General features: G+C 40.6%; 1 protein-coding gene across 8 annotated transcripts; it reads left to right on the forward strand.

The window, feature by feature from the left end:
- Window positions 1-54: 54 nt before the first annotated feature.
- PTER (phosphotriesterase related) lies at window positions 55-21,227 on the forward strand. Of its 8 annotated transcripts, none has more exons than XM_042044359.1 (6): window positions 94-152; window positions 3,412-3,488; window positions 11,085-11,559; window positions 13,270-13,535; window positions 16,895-17,035; window positions 20,387-21,227. In XM_042044359.1, exons 3-6 carry the CDS (start codon window positions 11,128-11,130, stop codon window positions 20,595-20,597), a joined length of 1,050 nt encoding a protein of 349 aa, XP_041900293.1. In that variant the 5' UTR covers window positions 94-152; window positions 3,412-3,488; window positions 11,085-11,127; the 3' UTR covers window positions 20,598-21,227. The 8 variants fall into 8 exon arrangements, with proteins under 8 accessions (XP_041900289.1, XP_041900293.1, XP_041900295.1 ...); XM_042044357.1 differs by lacking the exon at window positions 94-152 and adding an exon at window positions 3,241-3,323; XM_042044355.1 differs by lacking the exon at window positions 3,412-3,488 and having other exon boundaries at window positions 55-152.
- The last annotated feature ends 29 nt before the right edge of the window (window positions 21,228-21,256 follow it).

Here is a 21,256-nt window from a genome sequence, read left to right on the forward strand (position 1 = left end):
ACCCCGGACTCCGCAGGCCCCACCACCCCCAGCCTGCTCCACCACTCGCTCCCGTCCCCGGGAAGTCCCGCCCCGCTCGGGGCGGTCGCGGCTCTTTGCCCGCCAGGGGCCTGCGGGGTGCGGTGCTGCTGGCGGAGGGTCCGGCCCGCGGGGTGAGCGCCCGGGACCCGGGGAACATCTGCGGAGCTGCTCCGCGACCTCCCGCGGCCCAGAGCCATGCCGGGCTCCCCCTTGGTGCCCTTGGCTCCCCCTTGATGCCCTTGGCTCGCCCTTGATGCCCTCGGCCCGACAAGGTGCCCGGGCCGGGAAACTTGGCCCGAGTTGAGGGGCGAGAGCGGCTTGCGCCCGCTGCGCTGCTGGCCCGGGAAGGCCGGAGGCGGGAGAGCGGGAAGCGGCCGGCGGCGCTCCGGACTGGGGCGGGCGGGGAGCGCAGGGCTGTGCCGGGGCTCGGGCCGCGGGTCAGGGCTGCGGCGCGGCCCGGCCCACCCGGTACAGCCCCGGCTGCGGAGCGGCTGCGGGACGAGGGGCAGAGGTGGCCGGGACGGCGGTGCTGGGTCAGGCAGGCCTCCTGCGGGGAGCCCCGCGGCACGTCTGAAGTGCGAGGGGACGAGCAGCTCTCTGCAAAAGCGTTTTACAGCACCAGATGATAGTTATCAGCAGAATAAGCCTCGAGCTTAGGCGGCTTCACTGTGTGAGTGCAGCTACGCTGCTATTATTAGTGCTGGTATTTAATATTTGTACAGCCATAACAAGTTAAATATTGGAACTACGTCCTCTCTAGTACTCCTCTCCCGACAGTTCCCGAGGGTGTCTCTGTGAAGGAACAAATGCCTCAATCCAAAACTGGGACCTTCAGAGCCTGCCTTCAGCTGCCTCTCCATCTGGAAGCACTAGCAGCCCTCTGCAAGATGCTTCCAGAGTTGTTCAGGCTTGTCAAGGCTCAGCAGCAAAGCTCCAGACTTGCCTGTGTGCCCTGTTGGGGTTCCTACACCATGCATGTTCTCCGTGGCCTGAGGCGTGCTGCCCTTTCCAAGACACAGATGCAGCAGGCTCCCTACTCCCCTGGCACCAGCTTGGTGAGCTGCGGAGGGGAGGCTGAATTGAGCGAGGGAGGTCCAGCTCCCCCTGCCAGGTGTGCACGGTAGCAGTCACTGCTGGGCAGTGGCCTTGGGTTTTGGCAACTCCTCTGCAGCAGGTCTTGTGTTGTGGTTAGTTTGGTCGCGAGTTGAAGCGCACAGGTCCGGTTGGTGATGTATGTGTGATCTCTAAGATACCTGTAACCATAATCCTTTTTTTCAGGTGTCTGTTGTTAAGGGTGGTGTCTTCTGTATGCTAGAGGCTTGTGACAGTTCTTGAATGAAACAAATTTTTAGCTCGAGGTCACATTTGGGAAATTTTGTTTTACTTGTCTGGAATTCCCTTCTGTTTTACACTGGATACATTATTCAACATCCTCTGTCATAATACGTTCTGTAGTGTTTAAAGGTTGTTGCCTTCTTTCTGCTGCAGGCTGTGTTTCAGTGATGGGTGAAGTGATGCTTCTAATAGGTAGTTTTGTATCATTTTGTCAGGTACTTTGGGATTGTTTTATGAAAGACTACGTAAGTGTCATTTATTATTATGAATGCCTCTCATGTTTGGAATTTACCAGACATAATATTTGCCATCCTGTCACCATCATCACATTCATTTTCATAGTTATAATCAAAGGTGGCAACAATGGCATTCAGATGCTTAATTATACTTCATGTAGGTGACCAGTGCTAACTTATTAAATTAATGCATGGTGCAGCAGGAACAAGTGTCACAGCTTCCCTCTGTGGTTAGGGAGCCATCAGCTTGCTTCTCACACATAAAAATCAGTATACAGTGAAGCATATGGCACCAGTGAGTTCTGTGTTTATTAAAGGACTATTCCTCTGAACATTCTGTGAATTTTTTTCCTTATTTCACTTGATGTAGATCTAAAATGTTTTTCCTGTCTTTCAGGACTTGAAATACTGAGCAAATTCATTTTTTTGTTAGATGAAACCAAGACTTCTTAAGGCTCATGAAAACAGTGAGACTTCTGCTTGCATCAGACTGGCCACCTGTCTGGTATGGGGAGGATTAGAGATCCATGTAGACTGTGGAAACCTAAGGTTGAAGTCCCTGGTTTGATTCAGAGCAGTTTTGAACTTCTTAACATTTTCTGCATTTCTGGAGAACTGGATTGCCAGCTGTGTTGGAAGGGAAAGGGAGTATCCCATCCCTCTAGTTCCAAGAAGAAATTACATCTTCTCAAAACTGGTAGGGTGAAGCAGGTTTCCTGCTTTAATGTCATTTTTCTGGTCACAAATTAAAAAGCTTCCTCAGAATTTTCTAAGCAGTGGCCATGTGTTTGGTCTGATAGTAATATGTATGCTGGTAATAATCCAAGAAAAGCATTTTATCCTAACAATAGCTGGGATATGTTTCACAAGTACTTAACTACTCAGATAAAAAGGAAGTACAAAGAAGGGCCACCACCACCATCATCTCTTAGATGACAGCTTTAGGAAAATCACAGTTTTTTACTTGGATCTCAGAAACATGTAGAATCACTCTTCTCAAAGATATTCTGAAACCCTACTTTCGTGTAGCAAAAGCCACAGGGTTTTTATTGACGTAACTTTTGTGGAGGAGGGAGGACCAAAGAATGGTATGTTACCTGCTGAACTACTCCCTTTTTCTGCTCTTCTGGGATCTCACTTCTTTCCTCAAAATGTGAAAGGAGAATTGTTTTATCCCACAGTTGTCTTTTCCCTGTCCAGAGTTGCTACAGTGAGGATTAGTGATCAAGTGAAAGGAATTTACCTCTTTTTTTTAGATGTGATTTGTGTACCTTTTGGCAGATGGGTCATTTTCAGATGCGTCTGGAAATCTTCCACTGGTTTTAATGCTTGAACTCTGGTGTTCTGTAAGCTTTATTGGTGGACTTTGTTCTTTGTTGTTCACTTTAGACTGGGTAGCAAGGGGTTTTTTTTGAAAATAGTTAATAGTTTTCAGGACAAAAATACTGAGTTTGTATCTTCTTTCAGAAATACAAAAAGGCAAAACAGTGGCAGGGTTCTCTGTCCAGTTCTGGTTAAGACTGAGGATTCAGCAATACCTGGAAAGGAAGCAGAAGGTTATGTAGGAGACCTGACAATTTTATCAGCTTGTGTGTGTTGGTCGTTCCTAGCATTCCACTGTTGTTCCCAGGTGGGGATAAGAACTTTAAAACAACAGGAGTTGTATAAGCAAGAGGTCATTGACTCTGACCGCTGACAAAGCATGCAGACTCTGTAAAGGCGTTCTCTAAGGTAAAAGATACTCCTTGAATTACACCCATCAGCTTTGAGCTTTCACTTGTCTCACATTAGCTTTTCTTGTGTGGCCTTGTTTCTTTAGAGCAGAAGTGGATTTTGAGAAGGGCATACAGCTTCCATTTCCTGACACAAAGCCACAGTCCAAAGGCTTTTCTCCAGGTATTTTTTCCCATTAGGTCTTCAGATTGGTTGCAAATTTTGTGATGCAGTTGTTTGCAGTAGTGGGACACTGAATTTAGTTCTGTACATCTAAGCTCATCACTCCCTAGTAAAGAAGGTGGTTTTCTGGAAGCCTGTGCTTATTTCAGTTGCTGCAGTCTGTAGTATTTAATGAGACATTAAACCCAATCCCTATGCTCTTTTCCACCATGCATGGCTTTACAGGTCTCAGTGGATCAGTGACTGGTGTGTTCTGTGGCAAAGCTGATGTTGGGGTTCATTCATCTGAATTTTTCTTGATGGTAATGTTCAGTCTTGATCAAGAAGTAGTAATGCACATCACTCATCCATTGCTTAGATTTGTATAGTGCATTTCTGCATGTAAAGATCATAGAGTGATTTGGTGTGGCTGTGTAAGACTGTACAAGTGAGTGATAATGCTCCACCCAGAATGCTTACTGCAATGTTTAAGCTCATATGAAAATATGTGTGTGACCTTAAGTAGAGAGAAAACCAGTAAAAGTCAGTGAGAATAACAGCAAAGGGTAGAGTTAGATGTATGCTTGTTTCAAATTTGAAATTTAGAGGGAATAAAGGCTGGATATGCATTCCTGAAAAGGAGACTTTTTTTCCTACATCTTGTTGTCCTAGCAAGAGAGTATGTATTTGTGCCCTAGAACCCATGAGAAGCAAATGTGATTCCATTAAGTCTTAAGAACATGAATGTATGTATTAACATGCAGGACTTAGCCCATATTTGCATATAGCATAATGTGACTTCAGTTCTGATTTTTGGCCTAAAAACACTATGTGTGCATGTAAAATATAATTAATGTAATGTTTGACCCTGGAGGAGAATTTTTATCTGACCTTTTATCAGGAGTAATTTTGGAAGCTGCCCAGAATGAAAAATCCCTGAAGTTCTTCTAAAGGAGATGTTAATGAAAAAACACTTAGGGGTATGCTGGTCTCAGATCTCTCTGAGGAAGAGAAACTTCAATGTGACTTTGCTCAGAGAAGCCTAGATTTTGAGACTGTTATCTGCACAGAAATAAGGTAAAATAGAAGTCTGAGCATTCTGGTCACAACAGCTAAACTTTAACCAAATTAAAAAAAAAAAGTGCAAAGTTCTATATGCAGAGTGACTTAGACTCTGCTTCTTGGGGCAAATCACGCGTGCTTGCTTTGATCCCAAGGGTCTGTGCACCCTGCAAGACCAGTACTGCGCTTGTTCTGGTGTGGCAGTTCGACTGTGAGGAAGCAATCTGCTTTAGAGATGCCTGGCTCAAAGCCTGGCTGGAGCCAGAATGTGATCCTCAAGCCTTGCAAAGCCTGAAGGTCTGTCTGCCACAAGCTGAGCCACAGAGGGAAGCCGCTGTAAGAATTTTCTCTTACCTTTCAGGTGAACATTTAAAAGCTTTGCTTCTCACTTACCCAGCTCCTTATCAGAGTGTGCCTTTCAGAGGTTCGGAGGGCAGGGGCTCAATATATTGGCCTTTCCCGTATGTGTACTAGTGTTTACATTTCTCTTAAAATTTAAGTGACTTTGCTTTTGGGTTGTAGAACATTCACAGTGCCACTCAAGCAATGTAGCTGCTGTGGAGTGTGTGTACCTGCATATTTTGATGGGACTTTTCTTTATCACAGTTGGATGATATAAGGCTTGGTTAAAGCTCTTGTAATTTTTTTTTCATAGCACATACTGTAACCTTATATAAAGTCTTAGTTTTAGTATTCCTTGTCACTTCTGTAGTGTAAAGGCTTTTTGTTTGTTCAAACCATATATAGAAAATTTAGTAAAAAGCAATATGTAGCATTTCTTTTAGCTTGGCTTCTTAAGGAAATACGTTTCTGAATGGTTTGTGGACCAGAAGTAGGTTACTGAAGGCCACAACATTAACCCACTATTCTGAGTATTTCCAGAATAGTGTGTTTCGTGGAAAAATGTGGCCAGGTAGAGTAGATGATGCTTTTTAAATACTCCCCCCCAAGAGTTCTCTAGGCTTTGAGTCTGTTGGCCAATTTCTACCCAGTTGAGAGCTTACACATCCAAAATGATGAGGACTGTATGCATGCTGCATGAAGATACAGCCATCCAAAGGTGTGAAAGTGAAGGTGCCCCACTAAGGGAAGAGCTGCAGCATATGCTCCTGTGGGGTTAGGCAGGAGTTTGTGTAGGAGAGGGGCACCTCTCTTCTTACTCCTCTCTCATAAGAGCTTTATTCAAGGCATGAAAAATCTCCCATGTGACATTGTTCCTTAGGACACAAAGCTTTGAGTTAGCTTGAAGTTCAGAAAATCATGGTAATCTCGTAGCTCCATTTTGGGAGAGGAAAAAGACCAGTGTCACTTCTGACCGTTGTCAGTTCTGAAGACAGGGAAGAACATTTATTACTTTTAATGAAAATAATCTGTCACCTTCAGAGCAGCATATCTGCCATTTCTACAGAAGAGACAGAAGTTTGTCCAGAAACCTCAATTTTTTCAGTACTTCCACTCATTTTCAAATTCTGTTTCTTGGGCAGAATAACCCAAAAGCTATATAAGATGCATTGTTCTCTCATGTAACACAAACTGGTGATGGTGTGAGTGTGCCTATGTAGGACTACAGTGTCACAGGCTTTGGAGAACTTTGTGGAGACTGGCGCACAGGGAATTGCTGGGCTAAGTGACAGGTGAGTCAGCATCTGTCCTGGAGCAAATGCAAGTTCTGTCCTGCTGCCCTCAGCCACCCAGCTGTGACAAGCTCTGCTCCACAGTCCCTCTAGCTGTGCTTGCCTGACAACATGCATGAGCAAAAAAGCCATGCTTGCTGAAATCTGTGTCCAAGGGAGTGCTGGGTTTCAGGTGTGTTTGTGCTGTAATTACCACTCGTGAATATACTTTTGAAGAAGGTAAAGTAGATCTGGCATCCATCTGTTGGAGAAGTTAGAAAGCTTGCTTGTCTGGTGGGGAAGAGGAAGAATGGGGAGTATTGAGCAGGCAGTATTGAGTTCCTTCCACTCTGTAAACCTCTACAGGATTGGCAGAAACATGGAGAAAGAGAAAAAGAAGTTAATTTTTAAAATTCTTCCTGACATAGTCTACATATGTTCTCTTACATCTGCCTCTCCTCTTCCTTTGTCTTGCTAACTTTCTCCCTTGTCACAAAATGTTTACATGTGGGGAATGGCAAGATAACACAGCATAGACTAACTAATAGTAATTTCCTACACGTGTCTCATATATTTCTAATTAGTGGCTTTTCCATGCTCTGTAGGGGTTGCTCAAACTAGAATTGAATGCTCAAAACATTTCCTCCATCTGTAAGTATATAGTGAGCCTGTGCTATGTCACATTTCCCAGGACTGCATGGTTGTAAAGGAAAGACCCACTTAAAATGCTCTTGATGCAGCCAGGGCAGCCCTTTTTTCTAAATGGCAGCTGTGTTTAACTTTTTCTGGATACAGTTAATACCTATTGAGCCGTTCTTTTTGCTTTTTTTGGTAAATTTTATGTCACAGCAATCTGGATTTAATGTTGCTCTAATCTCACATTGTAATGTAACAGCAATGAAATGATTCCCACAGCAGTCCACAGAGAATCTGTGGTAATGCCATTAAAATGTGCTTACCGAATCAAAACAAATGCAAAATTAGCATGTGGAAACTGTGTTTATGTGATTATAATGTTTCAGCAATATGAGATTACTGTAGGAAGCAACTAATCCAAACCTAGGGGGACTTCCCATTACAAGGCCATTAAAATGACACAATGACTGAAGCACAAGTTTCAGATGGGAAAAGTGGAAACATAAATCTTGTCATCAGTATTCAGGCAAAACATCTATTGAACTCAGTGGAGTTTTTATCAGAGTCAGGAAAGCAGCACCATGACCTTTTCAGTAGCAAGTCTCTTTTCTCTTACCAATACCTCTAGGAAGAATATTTACTTCAGCAGGATTTGGTAGTTGGCTGATGGTGAGAGTTGTATTTTATGCATCATGCAATTGGTGGTTACAAAGATTTGTCCAGCATTTATTACAAAAATGTTAAGGTATTGTTTCAAGGTTGTTGTGTAATAATACAAGTTTTGGTTATATCTTGAAGTAATTTTCTCATTTTTGTCTGAATTTTTAATTTTCAGGAAATATAATTTATTTCTCTCTTTATACAGCGCCCAGAGCTGAGAAGTCTTGGACTGTGCAGGAGCTCCTTGGCAATACTACCACATAAATTAGTGATTTTCAAAACCAAAATAGCTGTTATTGCCAGATATGAACCTACCTGTTTATCTTCTGTTATAGGAATCAGCACCTTTCCCCCTAACCTCAGACTGGGTTGAGATTAAGGAAATGTAATTCAGATGTCTTATGTAGAACCATCTGAAATATATTTGTCTTGTCCTGGATTGTTTCTTGGCTTGCTCCTTAGTCCATGGAAGGAGGATAACATTACAGAAAGTGACTTGTCCTGTCCTATTACAAGCATCCAAAATAAGCTGGACGAATTGCCTATAGATAACGTTCTTCCATCTCCACTATGAAAATGGTCTAGATGATTGTTCTGTAGTAGACATACATCATTTAAATGGCTAAATTGGGTGGTATGAATGCAGTTCTTGGTGTATGAAAGAAGCAACTTTTTCAGAAGAAAGTTCTGTGTAAAACGTGGCATGCAAGTCACAAGAAAAACACACAAACGTTGATTTCTGTAGTAACATATGCATACTTAAATTAAATATGAATCCTTCTTCCATTTAAAAGCTATTTGCACCTAAATTCTGTTTTAAAAATACTTAATTAAATTCTGATTCCATCAAGTGAATCTTATTAGGAATAACGTATCATAGCATAATCAGAGTAGGCTGTTTATGTGAATGACAGTAGGGAAGATATCAGGATAGTGGTTTCAAAAATAATTCCAGTCACAGATTACTGACTGTCTTTATTTTTTATAATTCTTTTATTCAGAGTGGTGGGTTTCTAAAACTGTGTTATTAAGCTGGACCAGGCATTAATATATTTTTCATGAAGATAAAATTAGGCCTACTTTAAATGCTCTTTGTGTCAGTTTCCATTTCTTGTGATGCTTCTTATATTTATAAAAATCCTTGGCCTCAGTCAAAAGGTTCTGTAAATTCTGTATGTGAGCTATAATCTGAAATCTAGAGTTTAAAAATCAACAGGTTGTGTCTGCTACAAGAGAAACCTGGCACGGGAATTGGTAATTTTAGATGTTTCCTGCCGTTACAAATCACAAGACAGCAGCCTCAGATCTCACATGAGCAGCCATTGGGTCTTTGCAATGGGCAGGCCAGATTAATTGAGGGTAATCAACTTTTCTTCAAAGTGATAATCTGAAAGCAAGCAAAAATTCACAGTTGATTAGAGTGGCCTTTTTGAGTAACTGCAGTACTAAATAGCTAAGCGGCTGAAGTGTAAGATTGTTAAGGAAACAGACTGTAATTGATCTGTGTCAAGCTTTATCAAAAGAAATTAAATACTTGTATATTTAATTGTACATAGGTTTGGTTTGCTAACTTAATAAATGGATTGGAAAATTGTCAGTAAACATGGGGAAAGAGAAGTGTGAATCCAATGCAGAGGGTAGTTATCACTCTTTGCTGTCAGGGTTTTGCTGAATGCCAGAGCATAGATACTTAACATTAAAAAAAAAAAAAAAAGGTAAAAAAATAAAGCAAAGGTAATGCTTAGAATTATGTCAGTTGCTTTGCTGTGCATATAAGAATGACTCAGATCACTGAACTTTCTCCGAAATAGTGGGTTGCTCTATATAGAGCACCAGCCTTCTTCAAGGATGGAATTAACAACTGCTTAATTGAATTGCAGCTAGGAGCAGTTTCTGACTAAGACAGGTATTTTGCTTTGAATTATTTGCTCAAGAATAATATTTTCTGAAATCATGCACTTCTTAATTTGTTTGGAAGAAAAATAAATTGTTCTATTAATCAGCCAGCTGATTAATAGCCAGCTGATTCAGTCTGTTCTATGAGAGTAATTATTCTTCTACCTTCTCAGACAAGTTAACGTGCTAGTTCAGGAAAGAAATTCCTAAAAGAACAGTTCTTCCTAAGTCTACTTGTATACAAGGCAAGTAAACATAGTCAGTCAGTCATTTCTCTTTTTTACGGATGGCCAACTCTTCTTATTACAGTGAGCCCCAGCACTATGGACTTCACCAGGGAGGCAATAGCTGCCTTTTCTGGGGTCTGGGTCACTTTTGTGCATTGATGCTCTGACAGTGACTGCTTCTCATGAGATCAAAGTATCCCCAAAGAGATCTTGATGTTCCTGTGCCCTTTGATATGTAGAGTTCAGTGCCCTTCAGATTTCAGTTTTTCTGTCATCCTGGTAGATTAACCTTAGCAGTTAAAAGGAAAATGTCCTCTGAGGGCTTTACCAGTAACAAACCCATGTTTATGACATTATTCACTAAAAGGGAGGCAAAAATGGGAAAGACCTTTCTCTCTTTAATCAATAATGCATGCTCTAGTTAGTCCTTTCCTCTGGACATGATTAAACATGTATTTTGTTTCATAACTGATGATTTTGGTTGTGTAGGGATTTTAACTATATATCCTCAAGCCTTTGTGACTAGCATCAGGGAGATCTAACATGAACTGGTTAGTCAGGACTACCCCCACTACCAAAGGAAAAAAAATTAAAATCCCAATGGGGAGAGCTGCAGTTAATTCTAACCTGCAGTGAGTCAGGCCAAACTGGCACAGGGCCTTCAACATGAACCAGTTGCAGACTGTAACCTCAGTGTTTGTCTTTGTCACTGCTCATTTGAAGTTTTGAGAAGTAACATTGTTTCATTTGTGTTAAAGATGAATTAAACAGTGTCTGAGATGCTGAGCTGTATATAAATTGTTAGATTAAGGTCTGTTCTTCGCTGGTAAAATACTTGGCCAGTGAAGCACTTCGGCTTCTCCACCGCTGTTTGTGGGCTGTGCTGTATCTTTGGCAACTGTTGTCAGCCTTAGAGGAGTGGTCCTGGGCTGTTCCAGACCTCCAGAGCGCAGCTGTCAGGAGAACCTGAGTCCTGCTGTAGCCAGAGGAGCAGATTATCACCCCTACTCCTGCCTTCCACTTAGAGGGGGGCAGACAAGGTGCCCAAACACAGACAGCTTCCTCGGCATGCGAGGGGGACATTGAGTCTTGGAGGCCACAGATAAACTGAACATACCAGTAAGGAATATTCAGGCTTGGTGCCAAGTGTGTTCATCTGGTGGCTGAAGCTGACAAAATTTGACAGCTGCTGAAGAGCAAAGAATCCTAAATGAACATACAGTGGTTGTTATTAAATAGGAAACATTTATCTTAATGTGATACTGACTGCAGCACAATAAATGATTGCAATTTCCAGGTACTGAAATATGATGTGTTTATGTTACTGGAGTACTGATACAAGTACAGTTGGTTGAAATAAATGCCTTGTTTTTCATATTGCCCACCCTGCTGCAAACAGCTTTTGGGAACATCCCAGTGAACACACACAGTGTGTAGGTACATGTGCAAGAGATTTCAGAAACTGCCTGAGAAAGCACTGCTCTTTCTGAAATGTTTTTGTTTCCTTTCTTCTTCCTTCCCAGACTCCTTTAGGATCTGATTTTTTTCCCCCTTTGTTAAAGAAAAATGCCTTCCTTGAGTGGAAAAGTGCAGACTGTCTTGGGCCCTGTGGAGCCAGACTGTCTTGGCTACACATTAACTCACGAACACTTGACAATGAACTACAGCAGCTGCTTTTGTCCACCTTCTCCAGGCCAAGAGCCTTTGTCTAATGGGCCCATTGAGATGAAGAACTTGTTTTGGATTAAGCAAAATCCCTACAGCCATAAAGAAAACCTTCTTTTGTATCGGGAAACAGATGCTGTGAGGGAGGAGCTGCTGCATTTTAAAGCAGCAGGTGGTGGGACGATTGTGGAAAACACAACTACAGGAATTGGCCGGGATGTGAATACTTTGAAGAAACTTGCTGAAGAAACTGGAGTTCATATTATTGCTGGTGCTGGGTTTTATGTGGATTCCACTCATTCTTCTCAAACACAGGCCATGACGGTGGAGCAGGTAAGTCTTAACCATTGCTTCAGTGTCTCTGTCCTGTGAATTATCTCTGGGTAAGCCAAAGTTGGAGAGAGGTTCCAGTAAAATAGATGAAATAAAGAGGTTCTCAGTGTAGAAAACAGGATCAGCATTACTGCTCGTGTGTAATAGCTGGAGGAGCACTGCTTGCATGCGCTTGGGTTATCTGTCAGAATTTCCAGTTCTTAAGCTCCGTTTTCTCTGAGGGGTTTGTTATAATGCAACAGTAAGAGGAAAATACAGTATTTCATATGTGGACCTGTGGTACACCACCAATTATCTTGAGTTTTTTACTATTTTTTAAGGAAGGATTTTATCCTGGCTACCTCTTTTGTCACTTTTTCTGGCTAATTGCTTCCCAGTGAGTTTACCCAGCATTCTTGTAAAAATCATAAATAATTGCAATATTTATAGGACAGTTGTAAATTATTGCTCTGCTCAGGCTGTGTGTTATAGCTCTCTATCATTTGTCCAGGCTTTTCAGGGCATAGTCTACATCAGGCTGTTTGTACGGTGACTAAGACAATGTGTTAATAATAACTGAGGTCTCCAGATACTCCTATAATAATAAATATTCATCTTTTATTAAGAAAATGTGGTGATAAGGAGAAGAGGGAATGGAACTCTCCAAGGTAGGAGGCTGTGAATGTGTATGAATAGAGCTGAGAAATTTTTTTTTTAGTCTGTTGCCGTTTACAAATGAGTCAAATTAATTTTAAAAATCAGTGGTCAAAACTTGAGCAGTGCTGCCAACAAAACTGGACCCAAGCAGGCCCAAACTACACTACAGTACTGCTTTTCGTAAGTGTTCTTCCATTGCTTGAAATACAAATAGATACAAATAGAATAGATACAAATAGATTTCCAAGGCAAAAGTTTCCCTTCTGTGTTTGGTGGGCTGATGGGAGACCCACAGATTTCCTGTACTCAGCACTTAGAAGGTAGGCTATCATCAGTGCCGTTTTGTGCTCTCAATTCTGAATGTATGCTTAAGATATATGGCCTGTTCCAGGAAAGAAAAACGAAAGCTTTCATGGCAAACTAGTTTTATTAAGAGATTCTGATATTTTTGTTAATGGATGTTCTAAAGCAGGCTAATTTTGATCCTGTGAATTTGTCAAATGAGCTTTGTTTTTGTAGTTCTGAAGTCAGCAGAGCTCCTGTTGTTTTACGTTGGCATTGCCATAGGCAGGTTTTGCCTTAAACTTATCTCTTCAGGATGCTCGCCAGAGTTTCTCCCTTTCCTATCTGAATGACAAAGTTTCCTTATTCTCTGCTCCCTTGTTTTGGAAAAAATTACATTGAGTTGTGTCTGGAGCCAATTCAGGAGTGCAAGGCAAAGGTTTTGGAATAAACTAACCTTTTTTTTTTTTTTAAAGAAAATTTAATCTCTGCCTAAATCAGAGTTCAAATTACGTGTAGACCAGCTTTCTTGGCAAACCTGGACAAATGTGTGAGTGGATACTGTTAAACTGATTTGCTTCTATGTTTATTTTGGTCTTGGTGAATGGCTGGCATAACATTAGTTGACAGAAACCAGATTTTAACTGCAGTGTTTTCACACACGCAGCTGTTAATTAAATAAATTCTGAAAGACCTTGGGAGTATAACTAGCCCAGTGTCCATAGGCCAAATCTGATGCTATTTAACACAAATAGTATTAATAACCAAAAATCTCATTTTACTGTTCTCTAGCTGGCAGGGATTATTGTTGATGAGGTACTCAAAGGAGCAGATGGGACTAATATCAAGTGTGGTGTGGTGGGAGAAATAGGTTGCTCCTGGCCTTTGACTCCGAGTGAACACAGAGTGCTTCAGGCAACAGCACAGGCTCAGTCCCAGCTTGGGTGCCCTGTTATCATCCATCCTGGCAGGAACAGCGACTCACCTTTCCAGATTATCCGCATTCTGCAGGAAGCTGGGGCTGATGCTTCAAAGACAGTCATGTCTCACCTCGACAGGTAAGGAGACTGTTCTGCTGTGCTTCCACACAACTCACTGGGATTTTGCAAAACTATGCTGGAAAAAGTTGGCATAGATTATTATCCTCAAGTTTACTGACTTAAAGATAAGTGCTTATGTAGAGCCTGATCATCCTTCAGCAATTCAGTCAGGATCAGCTTTTAGATTCACATTGATAAAGATTTTGGTATTTTAAATGCTGGCTTTGAAAGCTTAGGTGAGGGGTTAGGAACAACTGTAGACACATTTAAAAAATGGGAATTCCATGAATTTGGATCCCTGCACAAATCCCTGTATTTACAAAGCACTGGACATTGAGCAGCTCTCACTAAATTGGTTGGGAAGTTGCTGGGCTTCCAGAGCTTTTGAACACTGAGTCACTCTTAATGGCCTTACCAAAATCTCACAGAAGCTAATGGAGATTTCCTTGATTTGGCTGGAGTCTGGATCAAAGCAAAAGGCAGATTTTTAATGTTCTACTACCAGACAGAGGAAATATTGCTTAAAAAGAAAATAGTTGGGTTTTGGATAGTTCATACATAGACCAGATAGTTAACTTTTAGCTTCCTCAAGAACAAAAGCCAGGAGCTCCACATGAGGCATGGAGAGAAATTGGGATGCTTTTCTGTCCCCAGCTTAGAAATACAGCCTCTATTACCAAATCAGTTTTGTATGACCTTGTGTTGCTCATGGTGAGCTGGAATATGTCCAGGCATTGATTAGTTTGGCCAGTTGCTGAATAATGGAGACTATTTGTGGTCATATGATTCTCAGAAATTGGATTGTTTGCCCTCAGTGTGAATGCAGTGCAGGCAACAGCACTGTGCTCCAAATTTCTCATGGCTACAGGCTCTAAGAGCTTGCAAATCGAGCTACAGGTGTTTGATATTCACACAGAGCTCCTTGTTTTACTTGAGGATTTTAGGAGCATAAAATTCGTGCCATGAAATTATATTTGAGTATTATAAATTAATTCCTTTTCATATTTACCTGTATTCCACTGTATCTATAGCTGTATTTTTCACCCCTTTTTGAAGAAAAAGTGGTTACTTAAATCTTTTTATGAAAGAGGACTGAGCAAGCTGCAGGTATCAGTAGTTATGTAGCCATTTTGGTACAACATAAACATACAATTATGGTTTTTCGCCTCTTGTACATTGTTGTAAATTGTTGAATTAAGTAATTAATTGATAGAAACTAAGCAATATAAGTAGGAAAACAGAGATGCGGTTTCAGTAACAGCTGCTGATGCACAATATGACATTTCCTTATATCTCTTTCTATCATTACTTTCACACATTCAGGTTGGCACTTGCTATAACATAAACTACTGTGAAGTTTGGCTTTGCAATGTGCATTTAACATTTTAAGTCTCCTCCAGTAAGAAAAATCCACGTGGGAGCATCCCAGTCCCTTAAATGTGAGATAAATTTGTATATAGCTCCATATTTCATGTCTGTATTTGACATAGAATGGTAGTTTTACAGTGGATTTACAATGAAATGATAAAACTAAAATGCTGGCTACCATGTCTTGCAATTTAGCACCTTAGAACAAAAGGTAGCACGTATCCATAGTGGAACTATGGTGTACTAAAAGGCAGGGAGCAAAAGCTCTTGAGCCTTGGCTTTAGCCATTTGTTCAGGGTTAAGTTTGTAAAGGACATCAACATCTTGGTTCACTTGATTAACTTTTGTTAGAAGACTCAGAGCAACTGTTATGAATTTGGGGTGTCTGTCCCTGTGGTATTTATGGCTGAGGTCCACATTACAGGATGCTTCACCATTCACCCCCCTCCTTTTCCATGAGCTCATGGCTGTTCAGGGACAGTGTTGCACAAACACTCAATTCCAGCTCAGAGATCAGCAATTTGTACTGGGAACTGCTGCTGTTGCTACATCTTTGTGGATCACAGTGGACCCCATGGCTGACAAAACTAAGTTCTCCGGCTCTTCGTTGGGATAGAACACCCAAAAGCATGACACTAACAGTAGTTTTAAAAAGAAATTGTTCTGGCTGTGATTTTGAACTAGATTGTTGGGTGTTTTTGCCACCTGCACAGCATTGAATACTCTTGGTGATTGTCTCCCTGTGAACTGAGCCGGGCTGGATCTAAAATAATCTGTTCTTTTGCTCTGCACTTTGAAAACTCACTTGGTGATATGTTCTGTCTCTGTAAACTGTAACATTTATTTTAAAATAACATTTTTTATTAATTACAGTTGGCAAGTCTTAGACTCCTGCTGATGGCAGGCTTGTTTGAACATGGGTTTTCTCTCTCTATACCCATCTGTTCCTCCTACTTGATCTGTTGTTAAGTCATAATATTGAAATTGTGACATCAGTCATTTCCATAGCAACAGACTGTGATGTAATTGTATAAGGTAAAACTGCTTTGTGACATCAACATCTGCAATAATAAACCCCAGCAAACTACTGCCCTTTTGGTTAACTGTGCTGCTCTTGTGGAAACTTGGTTTCTTCTTAAAAAAAAAAAAATTGTAGCAGCTGTAAAGATAAAATCAGATCATTTGAGTGTTTTTGTTTTCCTTTGGACAGCTTATACACTTGGTAAAAATGGTTCAAAGAAAACCCAAAATATTCCAGAGAGCTGTTATTTCTGTTGCCATTATTTTCCAAATGAGTGAGAGGTGTTAGAAGCTTTGTTCCTTCACTTCTCAAATCTGCTGCAAAGCCCATGTCCCAGATACTCACAGTGCCATTACATATTTTGGTGAGGACGTTTTCTTAAGGTGTTCTGGCCAGATCCCAGTGCAAACAATGATATATTGCTGTTCTAATGGCAATCCAGAAACATCACTGTACAAAATAGAAACTAAAGACAAAATTGTATATTACCGGTGTGTGATGGATGAAACAAGCCCTGGATGAAGCTGTCTCCTGTAACTCTTTTGGGAAAGTAAATCTGTCTTGTGTAAGTAATCCATTGTGGTTTTTTTTTTTTTTTTTTTTGATGTCACTATGAATTAACCTCCTCCTTAAATGTCCTTCCTTGTTAGGTTGTCTGTTGAGAGGGTTAATGATATCAAAAGTAAGTAACTTTCCTGTTTCTGTTTAAAGGTTATCATAGAGGTTTTCATTATTTCCTGGGGAAAGAGTTGGTTTTGTTCTGGTTTTTTAATGCATGAAATCCCAAATGAATGTAAGAAAGACAATGCTGTGTATCATCTTAAGTTGCATGTGTCAAACAGGAGTCCTGTTTTTCAAATGGGTGAATTAAATCTTAGATTATTGGGTTTTTTCCTTGCAAATAGGAGGTCACAAGACACCTGTTCTCGTACCATAAGAAGTTTTATTCCTGTTACAGTGCTGACTCTGTGTTATTTATGTTCTGCAGGACCATATTTGATACAAAGGAACTTCTCGAATTTGCTAAACTTGGATGCTACTTAGAGTATGACCTATTTGGTACAGAATTCCTTCATTACCAGTTCCATCCGGATATTGACATGCCAAGCGACAATGAAAGAATTGCAAGGTATCTGCTCCCATGCAGTTTTAGCTATAGCATGACCACTGACAAAAAAATACTATTGGTACTTGTTTTAAGGCAGTCACAGAGCGATTCTGCTTGCTGTTCAAAATTGTCTTCTATCATACTAAAATAATGCCATTTTCCCCTGCTGCTGTCACACCTTTAGAGCAGCATGTATCATTTCTTCTGAGAGAAAGATGCAGAATCCCAGTGTTGTAGGAAGTTACTTGAGAAGAAGATCAAGAGCTTTTTAAACTTCATTCTCTGTCCTAATTCCATGTTAATCTGGTTGAATTTTATCATTTACTGAATTTATACAGTCTGTAAAAAGGAAAAGGCTGGAAATACTGTGTATGTGATAGGATTAAGTACTTCTGTTTGAAACACAGTACTGGAAACCTAGTGCTGCTACTAAACATCATCTGAGCCTGTTACATCTCCTCACTAGTGTACTATCCCAGCAAAACTCACTGGTGTTTTGGATGGATTTGATTCTGTGCTTTCATCTTGAAAAACTGCCTATTTTCTTCCAAGCACTTTATCACCTTTCCTCCCCCTGTCCTTTTGTCCTTTCTCTCTTTTGAAGGATGGGATTCCTGTCTCCTCAGATCTCCCATGCTCCTCACACTCACTCACAATGTGAAAATATTGGCCCCACTGGCAGGATACCTCTTCCCTGCTTCTCATCAGCACCTGCAGTCTCAGCTCAGCTGCACTGCAAATCTGTTGTGCTAACACAAAGTTTTGCCAAGGAGATACATTCTGTGTAAAAACTGTCTGAGAGAAGGTAGGATCAGCTGGGAATGGACACCTCACTCCTTCCACTCCATCTGGAGGTGTGATGCTGCCGTGCTGTTTGTCCACAGTGTTTGTGAGCAGTGAAGTGGCAGGTGTCTGAGAGGGGGGTGCCATCCTGCCTGTATCTTTTTTTTTCTTCCAGAGTCACAAACAGTTCTTTCCTTCTCCTTGATGAGAAGGATTTTATGATTGCTGATCACTAATGAAGTAACTTCTAGCTTTCCCTTACATTTCAGACATAGCTTCCCTCCCCCTCATTGTCAGATTAATCTTGAAACTGATCTATTTTCAAACTGTTCTCTCCTACGAAGGTGCTGTGGTTATTCCACTCACTGCCAAGCATTTGCTGCTGCTCTTCACACTAGAGATTGTTTCTCTTAACAGTGCTCTCAGTCTTGCAGTCAGTATTTTAAACTGATGCAAGAAATCCACAGTTTTCGCATTTAGAATGAGTAAAGTTGCTTTCTCTGCTGTGCCTCCTGCCCTCTCCTGTGCCATGGAAGGTCAGCATCTACAGAAGCACTGGGGAGTATATAGAGAGGACTGGACTAGGCCTTAGTTAACAAGTGCATGTTCAACCGTGGCAGAGTGTTCATTCTATCCATGATACTTGCTCAACCACCATTGTCTCTCCTGAAATACTCTAGTGTCTGAGTATTTCTTGCAGCAGGCTGTTCATAAGAAGAAAAGGTGAAAAGTTTGTCTTCTCATTGCACAGTGTGAGTATGTGCATTTGAGTTATAAGTGCCATTAAATGGATATTGATGCACCCACAGTGGACGTAGGATGGCTGGGGCAATCTCCTTAGGGTTTTGTTTCATGAAACAGTACCACAGAGGTAGAAATCAAATTGACCTCTAAATGAAAATACTGAATGGAAAATATTTGTTCACATCTTTTCTGTTCAAAACATAAACTTCTGTAGTCATAACATACCTACTTGACACAGTTTAGCTGTCTGTATGTACTTCAGCAGTTTGGCTGCAGTCTACTGCCAATGCAAGCAAAACAGTGACTTTTGTTCTGGGGCAGTTTGGAATCAGAAGCAGGTACTAACTAAATTTACAGGAATGAGCAAAAAGGAGCAATGGATACAGAATGGGAGGGATTGTATGCCTCCCCAACCCATGACATTACGTCAATGTTAAAAGAGGTGATTCTAAGAATATGTTTGGTTGGCAAGGAACTTAGTTCCTCCAGTGCCATTGCTCGTACTCTCTGATTGGCTTGTGGTCTCTCTGTATTTCAGAAATACTTTTGAAGATATCTGGAGGAGATCCTTGTGATGTTGTAACACTATGGTTTATGTAGTGTTGTGCACTGTATGGCACAGTGTATGGTGGGCTTTGAGAGACTGCAACATTTTACTAAATTCTGTCCTATTTGCCTTCTTTCTGCTGCCTGTGTTGATTAGATCCTGCTACATGTATCCCCTTGTAACTAGTTGTAATAAAAACTGTCAGTAAGGGCTTTCAGATACAGTGCGGTTACTTGCAAGGCTAGTTTTTGTTTTCTTGCTGATCAAAGCATTGTCGGGAAGGTAAGAATTGGAATTTCACAGTGCTGGCAAGTGATGGAATTGGAGGCCTTCATGAGGAATGAGCACTTTCCAGGGCTGGTCTGTCAAACCCTGCCACTTCAATGCTGCAATCCCCTGCTAAACTAAACTGAAGCTTACTGGGAAGCTTAACAGTCATGCAAGACAGGAGTGTAGACATCCACATATTATAAATGCTAAAAAATTAGCTGATCAAAGGATTAAGGCTACCTGAGTGAAACATGGAACCGAAGGACTTGTAGCAGTCCTGCTACAAGGGTGTGACCAGAAGGATTACTTCTTTTTCCAAGCTGACTTGTCATGTTGCCAAGGCTTTTTAGCTGCGCTGCCATATTAGTTCTTATTTCCTGGCGTGTACTAGTGCTGTGCCACACCAGTCTTACTTATCTTCTTTAATGAACATCTTTGAAATGTGTTTGGATGATAACCATCTATATAGAGTATGATACTGGCAACTGCAAGTTTTTATTAATCTGCTTTGCAAATGTGATTTAACTGAAGATATGGAAGTATATATGTAATTGAGCCAGGCTCCTTAAAGACCTGTCATACACAGAGTCTGGTCATTAGCAAATGTAGTGGGACCAGCTTTGTGACAGTAGTAAGAAGTAACCTGCTGAGAAGGAATTTATGTAGGAAATTATTATTTACTCATGTATATAAAACCTGTGTTCCGTGTGTGGTGATGCTGAAGTTCTTGAATTCCTCTGTGGACTTAATGGGTCTGGAAATGCAAAGTCATGTGCCAAAAGGAAAGAATTTTTCTTCTCCGTTTTGATATGTGTGGTGGTGTGTTTTCAGAGGTGGAGGATTTTTCATGCGATAAAAAATGCATTTTAATTTCAGGTAAATGTAAGGAGTATGTCCTCTGAGCACCTAAGTATTTTCTGTTATAATACAGTCCAGCAGTACAGTAACATAAGAAATGTAAATCCTAGTGTGTTCTGTGCTGTTGCAGTGAGAACTTTCACTGGCAGGGATGCTTTTAACTTTTGCAGGATTCGTATGCTGATTGATGAAGGCTATGAAGACAGAATTCTGATGGCTCATGATGTGCACACCAAGAACAGGTTGATGAAATATGGAGGTCATGGATATTCACATATCTTTAAAAATATAGTTCCTAAAATGCTAATTAGAGGCATATCCCAAGATAAAATTGATAAAATACTCCTAGCAAATCCAAAGCGGTGGTTGACTTTTAAGTAGGAATAATGAATAAGTATGCCTGTTTTATAGGGAAGCTTGATAAAATTCAGATTTCAGGAGAGCAGGCATTTTGAATTTTTTTTTTCAGAGAAACTGAAAATTATTAAGTAGATACAAACAAACTGATTATAACTTTTCTTTTTAATTAGAACATCAAAATTGTGTACTGTCTCTACACTTTGTCCCTTCTGAAAGTTTGTTTGTGAATGATTTACTGATTCTGAGCCTACCTACAAGATCTTTTCAACTGAAATTTTAAAATAATTGTTTCAAAAGCGTAGTCTAATACTGTTACTGAATGTTACCCCCAAACTACTTTTGAAGATGCATAACCTGGACTTGGAAGGAAATTATAGTTTTCAGTTAAATTTCCTGTCTCGAGGGGCTGATTTTAATCCTTGTAATACTGACAATCTTCTCATTGTCCTTATATTCTTTAAGTGATACTTGATGAAATGTCTGGAACTTTTAAATAGCTTCCATAGACAAGAGAAGGCAAGAGGAATCTCAAATAAATCTAAAAAGATAATGTTTCTTTCTAGTTTAACAATTTACTTAATTGTAACTGAAAATGTAAAAAATACATGGAAAAATATATTTTTGAATAAAGTATTTTGATCACCTCTTAAACTATGTGCAATATTATTACAGATGTCTTT

The sequence above is a fragment of the Corvus kubaryi genome, unplaced genomic scaffold, assembly GCF_017639235.1.
Source record: "Corvus kubaryi isolate FWS band 111438036 unplaced genomic scaffold, C.kubaryi_AGA036_p1.0 37398, whole genome shotgun sequence".
Classification (NCBI taxonomy): Eukaryota; Metazoa; Chordata; class Aves; order Passeriformes; family Corvidae; genus Corvus; species Corvus kubaryi.